The sequence below is a fragment of the Bison bison genome, unplaced genomic scaffold, assembly GCF_000754665.1.
Source record: "Bison bison bison isolate TAMUID 2011002044 unplaced genomic scaffold, Bison_UMD1.0 scf7180017863887, whole genome shotgun sequence".
Classification (NCBI taxonomy): Eukaryota; Metazoa; Chordata; class Mammalia; order Artiodactyla; family Bovidae; genus Bison; species Bison bison.
This window is the reverse complement of record NW_011494459.1, coordinates 1,035,754-1,054,555: the sequence shown is the minus strand read 5'-3', so window position 1 is coordinate 1,054,555 and position 18,802 is coordinate 1,035,754. Positions and strand designations below refer to the sequence as shown.

The window sequence follows — 18,802 nt, the reverse complement described above, 5'->3', positions numbered from 1 at the left end:
TGGGGGGGGGGGGAGCAAAAGCAAGAAAGCTAAAGTTCTAGGACCTCTTATGCTACTTAATAACGCTGGAACCTCAGACAATTTCTGTGTCAAAAAGTTCCACTTAAAATAGCACGGGCCCAGAGCTTGAATTTGAACAGGCCCCACAAAATTTGGGCTTCCCTGGTTGCTCAGAAGGTAAAGCGTCTGCCTGCAATGCGGGAGACCCGGGTTCAATCCCTGGGTTGGGAAGATCCCCTGGAGGAGAGCATGGCAACCTACTCCAGTATTCTTGCCTGGAGAATCCCATGGACAGAGGAGCCTGGTGGGCTACAGTCCATAGGGTCACAAAGAGTTGAACACAATTGAAGTGACTTAGCACACACACACACAGCTAATAATATGGTACTGCTGCTGCTGCTGCCGCCAAGTCGCTTCAGTCGTGTCCGACTCTGTGCGACCCCAGAGACGGCAGCCCACCAGGCTTCCCCGTCCCTGGGATTCTCCAGGCAAGAATAGTGGAGTGGGTTGCCATTTCCTTCTCCAATGCATGAGAGTTAAAGTGAAAGTGAAGTTGCTCAGTCGTGTCCGACTGGCAGCGACCCCATGGACTGCAGCCTACCAGGCTCCTCTGTCCATGGGATTTTCCAGGCAAGAGTACTGGAGTGGGGTGCCATTGCCTTCTCCGAATAATATGGTACAAGGCCTGCTAAAAAAATTACATTGCTTAGTTTGAAGCCCATGAGGCTCAGATATAGTATATTAGAAAAATATCTTTTAATATTCACACAGCACTGGTTCCTGGAAGGACATGTGATATAAAAGCTTAAAGCAAGAAAATAACCTTGATTTACTCCCAACCTCTTATTTAAACAGAGATTCTTGTTGTGCCTTTACAAAAATTACCCTCAGTTAATTATTACTTCCTCTGCTGATGACCATTGCTAAGTAATACATGTCCCAAATACTTCAGTCTTATTTATTTGTGTGAGAAAGATAAATACAGGGAAGCACAGTAACTTCTGAGAGTCTTGGCTTTAACCAGTGCATGCGTGTCCCCGTATGAAAGGGGCTGTTATCTGAGCCTGTCCTTTCTTTCATCAGTGAACTCAGACAGAGTAAACTGACAAACGAGTGTCGCCAGCTTTGAAACTTGTGTCCACTGCCAGTGTCCAAGTTAGAACTCTGCAAATATTTGTGGAGCAGGCTGTTTACTTTATTTGACCATACCAACCAAACTTCTTAGGTCGGTTGTGAATTGTGGTGTTTCTTATTTACTTATAAGTTACTGATCACTTATTTTGCATGATTTCCATATAAAGGAGAATATCTTTAGTTTTTTTTTTTTTTAAGTTGAAAGTATGTGGGCGTACAAGTAATAAATATATGTATATATATTTATCTACATATAGATATACACATATTTATCTACATGTAGATATACATATAAATATATGCAGATAGAAAATGGTAGCTTGGCTAGCTTCTTTTGTAGACTTAACGCTTATTTATCTCGTTGCTCTTTCTCATCATCTTACTTGCCTTCAGCTCGTCGTTACTTTCTCTGTTTGTGAGTGTATTTTGGAATTTGGTCGCGGTGGAGATAGGAGAAAGTGTCTATTTTCTTGTCTCCCCTTCTGCAGTTATGTCATGCACTTTCTCTGTGGTTCATACGTCTCGTCTTGCCAACGTGTGCCCCTTAGAGCTGTCTGCTTTTGTTGCTGTTCAGTCACTAAGTCGTCTCCAACTCTTCGCGACCCCCGTGGACTGCAGCACGCCAGCTAGTTAGGTCTGTCTACAGGGACAACATCCAGTTCCATTAAGCATGTCGTCTTGCATTGCAGGAGCTATGCCCGTCCCAGACCAGCCCTCGTCAGCCTCGGAGAAGACCAGCTCCTTGAGCCCTGGCCTCACCACCTCCAATGGGGATGGCTCGGAAACAGAAACCACCTCTGCCATCCTTGCCTCGGTTAAAGAACAGGTAGAAACGTGCCACTTTTCTGACATAAATATTGGGACGTTTTTGAAATCGTTCTTTCTGGATGAAAGCTGGTAATTTAGTTACGTTGGGGAGAAAATCATGATTTTCTAGCGGGATATTGGTGTTCATTATACCATTGTTATTAAAATATGATTATAACAGCTTTTGACTCAGTTTTTATTCAAGATTTAGGCAGGTTTCCTTGCAAAAATAGTCTACAGAAAAAGCAAAAATTGTAGTCAAATTCTTACCGGTGAAGTTTTGGCAGATTCATTGATGGATGCAATGTTTAATACCGTTAAATGTGTGAAGCCAAATAATTGGTCTGTGGGAAACCTAAAGTCTAGTAAAATTTCAAAGTATATCCATGATGCTAAAAAATTGATAAGGGTGAGAACAGATGATTATCATGGTGGGCTAAGCAAATTCATATTCTGTGTGTTTCTGAGATGGCTTTGGAAGAATACATTTCAGAACTTTTCCTGCAAAACTAAAGTCTAAATGATTCTTCTTTCACCATTTCTTTGCCATAAAAATGGATAAGCAAATAAAATCTGAGGTCTCATATTTAAAAGTAATTGTTTCATAAAATTCATGTTTCTTCTGTATAAAAGGTGGTAATTAAAGAAAGCTGGAAAATCAAGTTTTTTACATTTGCTTCTTTTTCTTTACCATGGCCTGGAATGTAAATCAGTGTTTTTTGTCTTGTTTTAAGTGCAAAAGCATCCTGTCTTTGAATTATATTATTCAGGGATGCTGAATTAGCAACAGCAGTGGGAGAAAAGTGACATAGTTTTCCTGAACCCAGGAACATCTTAATAGAGTGATAGGCTGCTGCTGCTGCTGCTAAGTCACTTCAGTCGTCTCCGACTCTGTGCGACCCCATAGACGGCAGCCCACCAGGCTCCCCCGTCCCTGGGATTCTCCAGGACTGAATGGGGCAATTACAGACTCAACTAGGAGAAGGAAGGCCTTTGGTTTTCCTAGAGAACACTGATTTTGTTTAATAAATGGGAACTGATTTAGGTAAAGGTTGATGATCAAGCTATCAAGGAGTAGCTAAGGAAAGATCCATTGAAGGAATCAATGATGCTATTAGTTAAAATTGTGTCACCAGGTCAGAAAGTGTGAAGCAAAATTAGGAGAGATGAATGGATGGGTTGGGTAATCTAGTTTGTGAAAATGGTAAGTAATCAGGAAATTGGGTTGAGGCCCAGACTGTATTGCTTGATTAATTTCTTCTAAAAGCCTACCCATGAGTGTTTTCTGGCTATTTTTCATGAGCAAGGGAAACAGAGAGGGAAAGTCCATGCTGCTTCTCATACTTCAGATACTGCTTTGTTTTATCGCTGGGTTATGTCGTGGATTTTTATTCTGGCCTAGTCTGGACATCTTGCTAGGCCACTAGCTTTAGAGTAGTGACAAAGTGTAAGGCATGAGAAATAAACTTACTAAGACAACCAGACCTGTTTGACGAAAAGATCCCACTTGCCTTGGGGCATGGCCTAAAAATAAAAATATATAAATAAAGAATATAGATAAGCAACAAGCACTAAAATTTTTTTTTAAAGTTACCATGAGGAGTTTATTTTCTAGTTATTAAACTTATTTCATTGCTTATAGATGAGATGAGATTCTTTGTGACAAGAAAATCTGTCTTGGGGAGCTGAGACAGAGCAAGTGGTAACACCCAAATCAGAGACCTGGGTGCCAGGCTCCATGTGTGGTGTCTGCCAGTTTGAAGGCAGAAATCACTCAGCAGCAGAGCCCATGGACTTCCTTGGTGTGGCCTCGTGGAGATGACCAATCTCTTCCTTCACTGGGGGATTTTTGTCCTAAATTATTCTTCAGACGTCCTTCCTCTCTTTTTCTCAGGGATAGACTGTTTTCTTATGGAGTCAAAACTAAGTTAAATATGTTTTTAAAAGCTTTAGCTGAAATTAAGGAAAATAACTTTAAAAATTAATACCTTCTATAGTTCTTAATAATTATATGCATAATCTATTTATAAATCTTTTCACTTAAAGGATATTTGCCTGGCCCTCTTTAGGTGCTAATAAGAAATAACTTTCTTGAGTAAAAATACTATTTCTTCATTTAGAGAATTTCAAGTAAAACAGTTTATGGCATTATACTTATTATCACTCTAGTCCTGACTCCCTGGGAGTCATTTCTACAGGAGGGCAGTGATTTTTTTTTTTTCATCATAGTAGGCATATATTCTGAGGTGACTGGGTATAATAGGCTACATGATTTAATTGCTCATTCATTAAATACACTGAGTACGTTATACTGGTAAATTACAGTAAAGAGTAGTAATGGAAATGAATACGTAAAGAAAGCTCAGTCTAGTAAGAGTTCATTGGAATATGTTGTTAATGAGACTAAGAACACAGGTTCTTAGGCTGGTAGTTGACATTGCATGGAAATAAATTCTAGGCTGTAACCACTGACCAGAACTTACATCATGCCAAACCCTGAACCATGGAATGTGTCCCGTGTGGCATGTATGGCATGACTGAGGCATTTGTAAGCTGAGTCCTAAAGTGTTTGAGCACCCATCAGTCATGGACTATTCAGTGAAAAGGTGTTCACTGATCTTTTTTCTCTGTTCTGATTTCCCATCTCGATTGCTTTTTAACTGGTGAATTTTGTACTTTTGCATTAACATAAACAGACTGATGATTTATGCTGTACTCTGTGGGTGGTTTTCTATGTTCCAGAGGCATTGGTCTCATTTCCAACATTTACCAAGTCTCTCGTCCTGTGGGGCTCCAAGGGGGAGACACTCAGCTCCTACTTCTTCCCCTGTATGTGAGTGTCCTTTACTTAAAGAGGAAGAGAGGACAGAGGTTCGGTGATGATTCTTGTCATGTCATCTGAACAAATAACTGAGAGGAGACTGACAACCATTCATCTCAAAGAGGAGCCAAAGTGATACGATGGCTAAAAGGGTGAGAAGGGTCAAGGGATTTAAAGATAGGAGATAATTGCTATGATGGTGGCAATGACCCATAAGAAGAGAAGAAATTAGTGATGCTTGACAGAGAGGGTATGATTTCAGGGGGAAAGTTACTGAGTAGGTGAGAGTGAAAGGGACCCAGTGCACCAGTGGAGGGAACAAAGACAGTTCACCTATGGGAACAGGAGACTACATGCTTGCAGGTGGGCTGATGGTTTGGCACTGGAAATGTGTCTGTTTCTAATCTGCTGTCATCAGGTAGACATGGTCAGCGCATTCTGAGTTGGAGCCTATTTGAAGTCTGAAAAGCTGGAGGTGGAGAGGGAAAGGCATTGGATATGATGGATGTAAGAAAATGACTATAATGATGGATATCAGAATTGATGCTGAGTGACAAGGGGTGAAAGACAGGAAAATTGATAGGAACAAAGGATTCACAGAGCGAATAGCTACAGATGCTGATAGCATGAGAACCACGTGCTTAAAGCAGGAATTGAAAGCAATTCTTGTTAATGTTGAGGCCTCAGTTATGACTCTGGGAAGTAAGGTCAAATCAAGAAAAGAGAGAGAAAGATTGTTATTGACTGTGAAAGCTGCTCTAAGGATAACGGCAGGGCAGTGGCTCAAATCCCCATCACTGGAGAGGAGAGATCCAAGGCTGCCCTGTGACTGCAAGAAATGCAAATATGTTTGCTTCCAGTTTGCCTGAGAGTAGTCATCTGATCTTCATTTTCTTGTTTTTGTTTTTTTTAAAAAATTGTTCCAATGCTGGGCTGTAGTATTAGACAAGAATTTACATTTACTTGCTCTAAGTAATGTTGATCTGTATATTTTATCTTAAATCAATATGTATACTACTTTGCTCTTAGGAAAACCATGACTTTCCTAAAACTGTACCTGTTTTAAAATATATTTTTTTCTTTCCCTTCAGTTGATCAGTGTTTAATTTGACCATCATATGCTTTCAAAGCTGGTGTCTAAAGGGTCTTCTTATATAAGCTAGAAAAATCATGGGGGCTTTTGTTAATTATTTTTTTTTAATTGAAGTATAGTTAATTTACAATGTTGTATTACTTTCAGGTATAGAGCAAAGTGATTCAGATATATATTATTGACATATCCTTTTTCAGATCCTCTTCCATGTGATGCTTCTTAAAAACCTTTAGATTTTTGGAAAACTTTAGAGCTCATATAGTTGATCTTTGTAAATTATTATGGTACAGATAAATGTGTTTTTTGTAATGATTCTACCAGTGAAATATGTTTAATAATGAACAGATTAAATAGAAAATTCTAAGTACAGAACAGTAAATGCAAATGTGTTATATTGTTGTGTTTATTTAATAGTGTTTGTCACATGCCAACTATGTGCTTAGAACTGTGCTTTCCCTGGGCGATACACAGATTTGGAGTATTATTGCTTTCAAGTATAGCAACGAAGCTAAAAATATAAGACAAACACATATAAAAAGGTATAAAATATTTTTTTAAATTGTAGGTGAATTGTTCATTTGCTTGTTTTTGACTGTGATGGGTCTCCGTTGCTGCGTGGGCTTTGCTCTAGCTGCAGTGAGCGGTGTCCACTCTCTGGTTGCGTTGTGTTGGCTTCTCACTGCAGTGGCCTCTCTGGTTATGGCGCATGGGTTCTAGAGCACACTGGCTTCAGGAGTTTCTGGACTCTAGAGCACTGGCTCGGGAGTTGTGCTGCACGGCCTTAGTTGCTCCGAGGCATGTGGAATCTTCCCAGATCAGGGATAGAACCTATGTCTCCTGCATTGGCAGGTGGATTCTTTGCCACTAAGCCACCACCAGGGAAGACCTGTGGGTGAAGTTTTAAGAAAACAATCTAGTCAATATATTATAAAATTCCAAATGGTTTGTAACAATAAACATATTCCTTAAAATTGATTGTGTTTGTAACTGTAGATGTTCTATTGCGACAGTAACGTCTCCTGTTCTTTAAATTCCACAAGGATTGAAGATTATATTATTGCTTTCAAAGGAAATTTTCAGTATCATGATTTAGGATATTGGTAATTTTTAAGTAATAAAACAGGACTATTTTGCTTTTAATCATTTTTGTTATTAAGTTTAATGTAGAGAAGTAGGAGTAGAGGCATTTCTGAGCTCCCAGTATGGGCAGAACTACTGACTGCAGAGTATTTTGCATATGTCCGAATCATATGCAGGTACTAAAAAAGTATTTAAAAATATTTATCTTACATAAAATCTAAAAAAATCTGGATCATTTACATTGACTCATGTGTTAAGATAGCATGCCTTTATTTTTACTTAGAGTCTACATTTATATAGCTTTAAAATTACATAGCTCTGTATAACAGCAGTATTATTGGGAAGGAGTACATTATAAAATGCTTAGTTAATTGGTATTTTTCCAGTGCTGCATAACACTGCAGAATTTCTCAGTATTATTCATGCCCCTGTGATCTGCAACAATAGTTTCTGATAAAACAATGTGGAAAATGACCTATATAACTAATCAGTTTCCAAAGTATATTTTTGGAAAATATTTTATGAAACTAATGACGAAATTATCATCCATGAAAAAAGAGAAAATTAAAACACCTTTAGGAAAGGTCAAGAAGATGGAGAAGGATTATCTGCAAAGACTAGTGAACTTTATATTCATTTAGTCAGAGAAGAAAAGAATTAGATCATAGTGACACTAGCTGACCTTTCTCCATGTATCAAAATTAAAATGAGAATTATTTTATTTTATTTTTTTTCATTTTCTGAATATCTATAATTTTATTTTTTTATTTTTTTTAATTTTATTTTATTTTTAAACTTTACATAATTGTATTAGAATTATTTTATTGATAATTTTAAAATTTATTTCTTTTTTAGCCAGATATAGATTGAAAGTTTTTTTAAAAAGGGACGGGGTCATGACTTTACTCTTTTTTCATTTCTAGAACAGGAGCTATGTTAGGGGCAGTGAATGCCTGTTTGAACTGGGTCTGGGTAGGTGATATAGCTAATAGTAAGGAAAGGAAAGAGCCTGGAGTCAGCAAGGATCAGAAAGCCTTATAGATATAACATGCCCAGTCGGGGAGCCAGTTGTAGCTACAGTGAGCACATGGGTGTGTAGTCTTCCAGCAGGGCAAAGAAAGCAAGCAGGTAGTGAAAGTAGAGGTCTGGAGTTCCAACTCGGAAGGAAAGGGGTGGTCATGTGGCACCAGACTGATAGGATCAGCTAGGCTTGAAGCAAGTCTATTTGGATCCTGGATCCTTTGAATCACAAAAATGATGATTGAAACGGGAGATCAAGGAGGAACAAAGCTCATAAACTATTTGTGTAAGATTTGGGGAATTAAGGCTGGAGGTTTTAGCCATGGCTGGATAACTCTGCAAGTGTGAATACGTCGTCTGCCTCCCTTCTTCTATGCTCCCTCGTTTATATTCTAGTCTCGCCTGTAAGTTATTTTGAGTTCTTTTCTCTAAAGCTTAATTTTCGCCTTAACATTTTACTTTGTAACTCTTCTCAAGACACATATGTACTCATCCATCTTTTTAATAACCTCAGATTCTATTCTAAGAATTAATTCGTTGGTTGATGTCTGCTTAGTCTCTTTGAAGCTGTTATTTGTTCAGGTTTTAGGGGACTGAAGGCTATAATGGGAAAAATAAAAATGGACTAACCCTTTACATGCTAAGTTAGAAGATAAGCTCTTAATAGGTGGGGTTTTGTAACATGATATTATAGTGTCTACTGTGTCTTTCATATTTGTTATTAGAATTCATTGTTATTCATATGTGAAATCACATTGAATATTTTAAATGTGGTATTTTAATAGTTTTAAATAAGCTTTCCATTATAAAATGATTTGTGCACATTGTGAAAAGTTTAAAAAACTCAAAATGGAGTAGAGGTACAGATTTTATTTGAGGATAACACTGCAGTTAGAGATTGTTGCTATATTTGGGAGGATTTCCTTCTTAGATTTTTTTATATGACTATATAATTATTTGTGCACATTTTTGTTTTTCTTTATGTTTTATACTTTGTACATTTAATATTATATCAAGTATTTTTATATCACTAAATATTTTAGAACATTTTTTCTAATGGTTATATAAGTGGATGCACTGGGAATTATTTAATATTATAATTTTATTTAACTTTTTGCTTATTAATTAAGCTCTTCAGTTGATTCCATTTTCTCAGATTGAAAAAAAAAATGACATGTCATACTTTCTTGTACATAAATCATTGGGTCAACTTTGACAGAGGCTGCCTGGAGCAAAGTTTTAAGAATGACTTTAAAAACATTTGCAAACTCACTGAGAAAATCTGTCATAATTAATTACTGATAAGAGCCACAGGCAGGATGTATGAAGCAGGAACTCCTGGGGTATCACCCTGTACAGGGTTTGTGTGGAAAGGAAAATTAACAAATAGAATATTCTAGAGGGAGTAAATGGGAAGAACATGTTTAGTGTTCAGAGCAACTGAACCAAATATGGTAGAAACAGTCAAAATAAACATAGGAATTATAGCAGGACAAGGAAACACTGTTAAATAGAATCTCAAAATGCCAAAAGAGTTCTTTAAAAGGACAGATATTAAATTTCTTTAAATTTATATTTCAATAAAATATATATTTCATATTTCTTTAAAATGTTAATGTGGAACTTATTTCATCAAATATGTAATTAAATGATGACCTTTCTTTTTTAAAAAATTAATTGATTCATTTTAATTGGGGACTAATTACTTTACAATATTGTGGTGGTTTTTGCCATATTTTGACATGAATCAGCCACGGGTGTACACGTGTCCCCCATCCCAAATCCCCCTCCCACCTCCCTCCCCACACCATCCCTCTGGGTTGTCCCAGAGCACTGGTTTTGAGTGCCCTGTTTAATGCATTGAGCATGCACTGGTCTATGGTGACTTTTCTTTGGTGACTATTTTGTGAATATTTCTATTTATGACCAAAGAAATTGAAACTTAAAAAACTGTTTAGTTTGCTTGCTTGCTTGCTTAGTTTTGCTCAGTCATGTCCGACTCTGTGAGACCCCAGGAACTGTAACCCACCAGGCTCCTCTGTCCATGGGATCCTCCAGGCAAGGATACTAGAGTGGGTTGCCATTTCCTCCTCCAAGGAATCTTCCCAGCTCAGGGATTGAACCAATGTCTCCTGTGTTTCCTGCATTACAGGCAGATTATTGACCCTCTGAGCCATCTGGGAACCATGTAAGAAATTGCTACAGAATTGAAATGAGCAGTTAGCTTGGTTTTCTCTGTGACCAGAGTTTTCCTGAGGTCAAGTTAGATGTTGCCTGTGCCTTTGTTACTTTTATTTAACTCAGAAAAGGGAGGTGGATCATTTCACATCAACTTGATCTGTGATATATTTTTGGAATCTGAAGGAATCATTAATGAGACTCCAAACAGACAGACTAACAAAGGTCCATATTGTCAAAGCTGTGGTTTTTCTAGTTGTCATATATAGATGTAAGAGTTGGACTGTAAAGAAAGCTGAGTGTTGAAGAATTGGTGCTTTCGAATTGTGGTGCTGGAGGAGACTCTTGAGAGTCCCTTGGACAGCCAGAAGATCAAACCAGTCAGTCCCTAAAGGAAATCTACCATGAAATATTCATTGGAAGGACTGATGCCTAAGCTGAAACTCTAATACTTAACCTCCTGATGCAAACAGGCAACTCGCTGGAAAAGACCTTGATGCTGAGAAAGATTGAGGGCGAGAGGAGAAGCGAGTGGTAGAAGATGAGATGGTTAGATAGCACCACTGACTCAGTGGACATGAGTTTAAGCAAGCTCCAGGAGCTGGTGGAGGACAGAGTAGTCTGGCATGCTACAGATGGGGTCGCAAAGAATTGGCTGAACAACAAGGAAACAGACATACTTCAGTGAAATTATGTAGCTCAGTGTTAGTGTCTGTAGTGAAAATGTGGGGTGATGGGAGTCCCAGGGGTTAAATACCATAGTATCACTTTCCTGGAACATTCCTGTTTTTCAGAGTCAGTGGTTTGCACTGACATTATCTGTGGTGTGCATCGGTAACACAGGTAAACATGCCCCAGGCAGCCCATCGATCATGTTCAAGTTGCTGTCATTTGACTGCAGTCATTGAAGGAATGTGCAGGTTCATGCCCTAGGCTCTAAATGAGCCTGCTATCTAGTGGCTGCCAGGGAAAAGTGAAGACCAGTCTCCTCCTTTTTCACTAATGGCAGGTTTTGACTTTCACATTCTACTCTTGGCCACCAGGATCGCTTGCTTAATAAATAGGAGAAAGAAGGACCCAGTATCAATGCGACAAAAACAAACAAGCACAAATCACTTTGGACAAGTAATCTTCAACATTTCCGTAGTGAATACTAACTAGTTCTATTCACCAAGTCAGTAGATTTTTTAAAAATTTCGTTGGAGAGTATAGCTGCTTTACAATGTTATATTAGTTTCTGCTGTATAGCAAGGTGAATCAGTTATGCATATACATACATCCCCTCTCTTTTGGATTTCCTTTCCATTTAGGTCACCACAGAGCACTGAGTAGAGTTTCCTGTGCTATACAATCAGTTCTCAGTAGTAATCTATTTTATACAAGTCAATAGATTTAGCTATCTGAGATGCATTTTGTAGCTTACACTTCCTGGAGGAAAAAATTATCTTCAGAATTCAAAATTAGATTATAGAAAAGTCAACTGAAGGTTGTTCCATAGTTGTTGGCAAGTCCAAGCAATTCCATGGGCAGTTGGACATAGCTGTCTCATGTTCTGAGTAGCAGGATTCTGAGGCATCAACCAGACTAAGTTGCTTCAGTCATATCCGACTCTTTGAGACCCCATAGACTGTAGCCCACTGGGCTCCTCTGTCCATGGGATTCTCCAGGCAAGTATACTAGAATGGGCTGCCATTCCCTTCTCCAGGGGATCATCCCCACCCAGGGATCGAAACCCCATCTCTTGTGTCTTCCTCATTGGCAGGTGGATTGTTTACCACTAGCACCTTCTGGGCCACCCACCAAGGGTCTTTAAATCTTTGAGTGGATTGGAAGCCTCTGCAGGACAGAAGTAGGCCTGCTGGCCAGCACTCATGCCCACCACCTCTACAGCATTGAAGCCCTTCACCCAAACAAAAGATCAGCTTTGAACCTAACCCCTTAGCTAACACAGGTGCTTTTACGAAATAATACCATTCACTCCAACTACTGGTCAGAGACCTGCAGTTGCCTGTTATAGACCTGTTGGAAGCCAGAGGCAGTTTATGCTTAAAATAAATAATCTAGAATGTAAATTCTCTAATTTGGGATCTCTGCTGAGGTCAGGACAGCACCTCAGTCCTTCACAGTAATACGTTCCAAGAGTGTGGCTTTCATAATGCTGAAGAATTAATGCTTTTGAACTGTGGTGTTGGAGAAGACTCTTGAGAGTCCCTTGGACTGCAAGGAGATCCAACCAGTCCATCCTAAAGGAAATCAGTCCTGAATATTATTGGAAGGACTCATGCTGAAGCTGAAACTCCAATATTTGGCCACCTAATGTGAAGAACTGACTCTTTGGAAAAGACCCTGAGGCTGGGAAAGATTAAGGGTGGGAAGAGAGGGGGACGACAGAGGATGAGATGGTTGGATGGCATCACTGACTCAATGGACATGAGTTTGAGTAAACTCCTGGAGTTGGTGATGGACAGGGAGGCCTGGCATGCTGCATGGGGTCGCAAAGAGTCAGACACGACTGAGTGACTGAACTAAATTGAACTGAATGAAATGACTCCACCTTTAGGGGAAGTTGTTGTTGTTGTTGTTTACTGGCTAAGTCATGCCCAACACTTTGTGACCCCATGCAGTGTAGCCCAGCAGGCTCCTCTGTCAATGGGATTCCCCAGGCAAGAATACTGGAGTGGGTTGCCATTTCCTTCTCCAGAGTCTCCTGCATTGGCTGGCAGGTTCTTTACCACTCAGTCACCAGAGAAACCCTTAGGGAGAATAGAAATAAGAAATTACTATCCTGGGAGCTTTTCTGGATTGTATGGAAGACTGATATTGAAAACATTTTGCACACTGTTGTCACAGGATTTAACAGAAGTGAAATATTTTAGTAGTAGAGATATAGTACTATTATTGTAGGAATAATAGTTAAAATGCTTATTTTCTGAAAAACATCTAAGTTTACTGATTAATTTATGGGATGGATAAATTTATGGTTGTGACCAGGTCTTCTCTCTTTCCTGTGTCCCCAGCACCCAAGTGAGTGCCACACCCAGAGAACATGTTTAACTCATTTGTGTTGAGGATGTGCATTCATGAATAAACTTACAGTATTTTCCTGTTCTGTCGTAGTGCAAAAGTGAATGCTTCATCTAATTGCGATGGGAGCCATTAGTTTAGTTGTGTGGCTCAGGGATCTCATCTGCATTGTTAGCTTGATCGTGTCTTTCCATCTTTTTTTGAATGGTTGTGTTGCATCTGTGTCTTCCCCTGTGGGCTGCCTGCATATTGTTTCAGAATTAGTCCATTTACTCTGATGAATCCCAGGCCCCCAAATTGCAGTTTCCTCTATAAACAACCCAAACTGAAACTCGTTTAACCGGGTGGAGTGAGATATTTTCAATTTGAAAGGAGGCATGTTAAGTGAAACATAACCTCCGTTCATGAAATATGTAGGTGATTGTCTTTTTTCTGGGCTTACCTGATAGCTCAGACAGTAAAGAGTTGGCCTACAATGCAAGAGACTCGGATTCAATCCCTGGGTCAGGAAAATCTCCTGGAGAAGGGAATGGCTGCCCACTTCAATATTCTTGCCTGGAGAATTCCATGGACAGGGGAGCCTGGAGGGCTTAGTTCATGGGGTTGCAGAGTGTCAGACAAAAATCATTTTTTCTTGAACTAAACTTGTGTGCCTTATTTCATCTAAAATTTAAAAAGCAATCAACTCCCCTGTTAGAACATAAATCAGCAGCTTCACTCATAAAAAACACACAAACATCTAATTCCTTTTGTTTCTATGCAATTATACCAAGTTCCTCATATTTGTTGAGTGTCTCTTTCAGTCATTTTTAACTGTTCTTTGAAAACATACTTTTCCCAGAGAATAGAGCAATCCAACTACTATAATCATCTGCTGGTCTCATATTTCTTTTCTGTTTAGGAGGTTTTTCACCATTTCACACCTGATGGAACTCAATATGGTCATATTAAAATCTTCTGATTACTACAGATTTTGATGTGTGTTGTTCTGTATGTTTATTTTGAATGTTTGTTTAATGATGGTATGCCATATGTATTGCATATGTGTGGGCCTTTTTGTTTTTGTTTTTGGCTTTTTAATGTATTTGCATAAGATACATCATGTGGTACGGGGAGGGAGGAGAGAGGGGGATTTGGGATGGGGAACACGTGTATACCTGTGGTGGATTCATGTTGATGTATGGCAAAACCAATACAATATTGTAAAGTAATTAGCCTCCAGTTAAAATAAATAAATTTATATTAAAAAAAATACATCATCTTTTTTAAAATTAAATTTAAAAATATAATTGAAATATTGTTGATTTACAATGTTGTGTTAATTTCGGATATACAGCTAAGTGATCCAGTTATATATATATCTAGTATATCTGATTTACATATGCGATGTATATCAATTATATATATGTCTTTTTCCAGATATATATTCTTTTTCAGATTCTTTTCCCTTATGGCTTATTACAAAATATTGAGTATAGTTCCCTGTGCTATACAGTAGGTCCCTGTTTTTTATCTATTTCATATATAATGATATGTGGTCAGTTGCTCATTCGTATCTGACTCTTCATGGCCCCATGGCCCTTGTAGCCCACCAGGCTCCCCTGTCCATGGGATTCTCCAGAGTGGCAATGCTAGGGTGGGTTGCCATTCCCTACTCCTGAGAATCTTCCTAACCTGGGCATCAAACCTGTGATAATTGCATCTCCTGCATTGTCAGGCAGATTACTACTCTCGCCACATGGGAAGCCCATACATGGTAGTGTGGGCTTATCCTAACAAAGCTCCTAATTTATTCCTCCTTTCATCATGAGCTTCTTTATATGCACTTTTCTGGACACATAAGACTCTTACTGGTCCACAACTTTATAGAAGAATAATTTCAGTCTTATCTATGGGTTACAGGAAATATTCTTCATATAAAAATGTTCTAAGGATTTCCTATAAGAAATGCAGCAGTAGTAATCATAAATGCTGTTGTTGCAAATCCCTTATTATGTCCCCAGCTCAGGTGAAGGTTTATTTTGCAGCATTTTCTCAGGAGAAAACTTTGCAAGTGAAGATGGCCTTAAAACACTTCACGGAAACATAAACTTGGAATATACTTTCATGTCCACTTCAAAAGTGAACAGGTTGTTCTTGTGAGAAATGTGGACCCTATATAAATGTTGCCTCATGGTGAATTAAGACAGGTGACAATATATTGACCATTAAAAAGTGTCTACAACACTATTTCCCCTGTCTTTGACCTTCTTCTGATGTGAGTCTAACACTCTCTCCCATTGATAAATGGGCTCAATATTCCCTGTCCTTCACTTTATTTGGACTCGAGACTATGGTGGAAGTGACACTGAATTCTAAGACTGGAGCATTAAGGGTGGTACACCTGCTCATTGGTTCTCTTGGGATCCTCATTCTTAGAAACCAGTCACCATAAAGTGGATGTGGCTGTGTGCAGAAATGCTCAGTCCCTGAGCTCATAGCCATGTCTGAACTTCTGGCCGACATCAGTGTCAACTTGCCAGCCTTTCCAATGAGCCATCTACTGTTGAGTCCCCTGTCAAGGGGCCCAGGCTGCAGTCTGATACTTGGACACCGATGACCAAGATAAACCATTGTGGTTTCAAGCCAGGTTGGGGCTGGTTTGCTACATAGCAGTAGATAACCAGTTCAGACATTTTCCTGTGCTTATAAAAAAATCATTGTATTAGGCCATCTGTATACTTTTCTCTGCTTCTAAATCTTACGTTTCTGTACATCCTGAGGTATCTTTAAAAGATCAGCTTATTGAAATATAATTCACAAGCCATACATTTCACCTGTTTCAGTGGTCTATTCACAGAGTTGTACAGCCATTGTCACCATTTAATTTTGAAACACTTTTGTCCCTTCAAAGATAATTCCATGTTGATACATGGCAAAACCAATACAATATTGTAAAGTTAAAAAATACAATTAAAAAAAAAGAATGCTCAAACTACCAAAAAAAAAAAAAAGGTAATTCCTGTACCATTAACAGCCATTCTCCTCAAACCTCATGGCCCTAGGAAACAATATATTTTCTATCTTTGTAGATTTTCCTATTCTGGCCATTTCATATAAATAAAATCATAAATATATCATCATTTGTGAATGGCTGCTTTCACAATTCATAATGTTAAGTTTCACCCATATTGTAGTATATATCACTGTTTCACTCCTTTTTATTTCCAGATATATTCCATTCTGTGGGTATGTTTCATTTCACTTCCCATTCATCTGCTGATAAACTTTTGGGTTGTTTCTACTTTTTGGCTATTGGGAATAAGGTTGATATGAGTAACCTGTATGTAAGCTTTGTCTAGACATATATTTTTATTTCTCTTGGATAAATAACTAAAAAGGGAAATTGTTGGGTCATCTGATAACTCTAAGGTCAACATTTTGAGAAACTGCCAAATTGTATTGCAGAGAGGCTGTATCTACTGGAGCTCCCAGTTCTTCACATTCTGCCATCACTTGTTCTTGTCCGTCTTATTTATTTGAGCCATCCTCATGGGCTGAGGCAACTTTCCAAAACGATTTGCTAGACGAGAACCTGAGGACACACACCAGACAGTCCTATGGCAGATCAATAATACATTTTTAAATGTTTAAGTATTATATTAAAAAAAATATTTAGCAGTACATTTATACTGTAGACAAAGATAAGTTCCCAAACATGAATTGGTATAAGCCCCAGTATTTCTGGGGCAGCATTCCCAGTCCTGTAAAGAGCCCAGAAGCCAAGTCATATTAGTTTCAGATAGAAGAACCAATGATGTCTGGCTTGCAGAGTATGGTTGGAGGGTGGGAGGATGGGGTAAGATGGGAAGAAGAAGAAGGAATGTAAGAATTGCCATCATAACTTCTCTGGTAGCCCAGTGGCTAAGACTCCAAGCTCCCATTTTAGTGGGCCGAGGTTTGATTCCTGGTCAGGGAACTAGATCCTACATGCTGCACCTAAGATTTTCTGTGCCGCAACTAGAAAATTCTACATGCCGAGACTAAAGATCTTGTACGTTGCAACAAAGATCAAAGATGCCACATGCTGAAACCTAAGGCCTGCGGCATCTCCAAATAAAAATAAAAAAAAAAAATAAAATAAAACACAGAGCTGCCATCAAATGACAAATTTAGGAAAGTATCAAAAAATACAACTAGTTATTACTGCCTTCTCAGGAAATCCATCAGCAAGAAAAATCAATGGCAGCCCTTTTGAAAAATGGGTGGCAGCATTGTTTTTCAGTCACTCAGTCGTGTCTGACTCTTTATGACTCCATGGAATGCAGCATGCCAGGCTGCCCCATCCTTCAGCATCTCATGGAGCTTGCACAAACTCATATCCATTGAATCGGTGATGCCATCCAACCATCTCATCCTCTGTCGTCCCCTTCTCCTCCTGCCTTCAGTCTTTCCCAGCATCAGGGTCTTTTCCAGTGAGTCAGCTCTTTCCATCAGGTGGCCAAATTATTGAAAGTTTCAGCTTCAGCATCAGTCCTTCCAATGAATATTCAGGACTGATCTCCTTTAGGATGGACTGGTTGGATCTCCTTGCAGTCCAAGGGACTCTCAAAGAGTCTTCTTCAGCACCACAATTCAAAAGCATCAGTTCTTCGGTGCTCAGCCTTTTTTATGGTCCAGCTCTCACATCTGTCCATGACTACTGGAAAAAACCATAGCTTTAACTAGATGGACCTATGTTGGCAAAGTAATATCTCTGCTTTTTAATATACTATCTAGGTTGGTCATAGCTTTTCTTCCAAGGAGGAAGTGACCTTTACTTTCAAAGCTGCAGTCCCCATCTGCAGTGATTTTGGAGCTCAAGAAAATAAAGTCTGTCACTGTTTCCATTGTTTGCCCATCTATTTGCCATGAAGTGATGGGACCAGATGCCATGATCTTAAAGATCATATAGATCATGGATCATAAAGAAAGCTGAGCGCCGAAGAATTGATGCTTTGAACTGTAGTGTTGAAGACTCTCGAGAGTCCCTTGGACAGCAAGGAAATCAAGTCAGTCAATCTTAAAGGAAATCAGTCCTGAATATTCATTGGAAGGACTCATGCTGAAGCTGAAACTCCAATACTTTGACCACCTGATGTGAAGAACTGACTTACTGGAAGCGACCCTGATGCTGGGAAAGATTGAAGGCAGGAGGAGAAGGAGATGACAGTGGATGAGCTGGTTGGATGGCATCACTGACTCAAGGGACATGAGTTTGCACAATCTCTGGAAGTTGGTAATGGACAGGGAAGCCTGGTGTGCTACAGCCCATGTGGTTGCAAAGAGTCAGACATGAGTAAGAGACTAAACTGAACTGAGCTGTAGTGATCTGAAGGCTTCTCCAGGTATTAATTATTATTTTTTTTTAATTTTATTTTATTTTTAAACTTTACAATATTGTATTAGTTTTGCCAAATATCGAAATGAATCCACCACAGGTATACCTGTGTTCCCCATCCTGAACACTCCTCCCTCCTCCCTCCCCATACCCTCCCTCTGGGTCGTCCCAGTGCACCAGCCCCAAGCATCCAGTATCGTGCATCGAACCTGGACTGGCAACTCGTTTCATACATGATATTATACATGTTTCAATGCCATTCTCCCAAATCTCCCCACCCTCTCCC

General features: G+C 39.0%; 1 protein-coding gene across 1 annotated transcript in view; it reads left to right on the top strand.

Moving 5' to 3' along the window:
- The first annotated feature begins 1,828 nt into the window (after positions 1 to 1,828).
- Positions 1,829 to 18,802, top strand: part of CTNND2 (catenin (cadherin-associated protein), delta 2) — a 914,052-nt gene continuing 897,078 nt past the window's right edge. The window contains exon 1 of the mRNA XM_010833758.1: positions 1,829 to 1,960. Within this exon, the coding sequence (XP_010832060.1) occupies positions 1,829 to 1,960 (132 nt within the window). The remainder of the gene's footprint in view (positions 1,961 to 18,802) is intronic.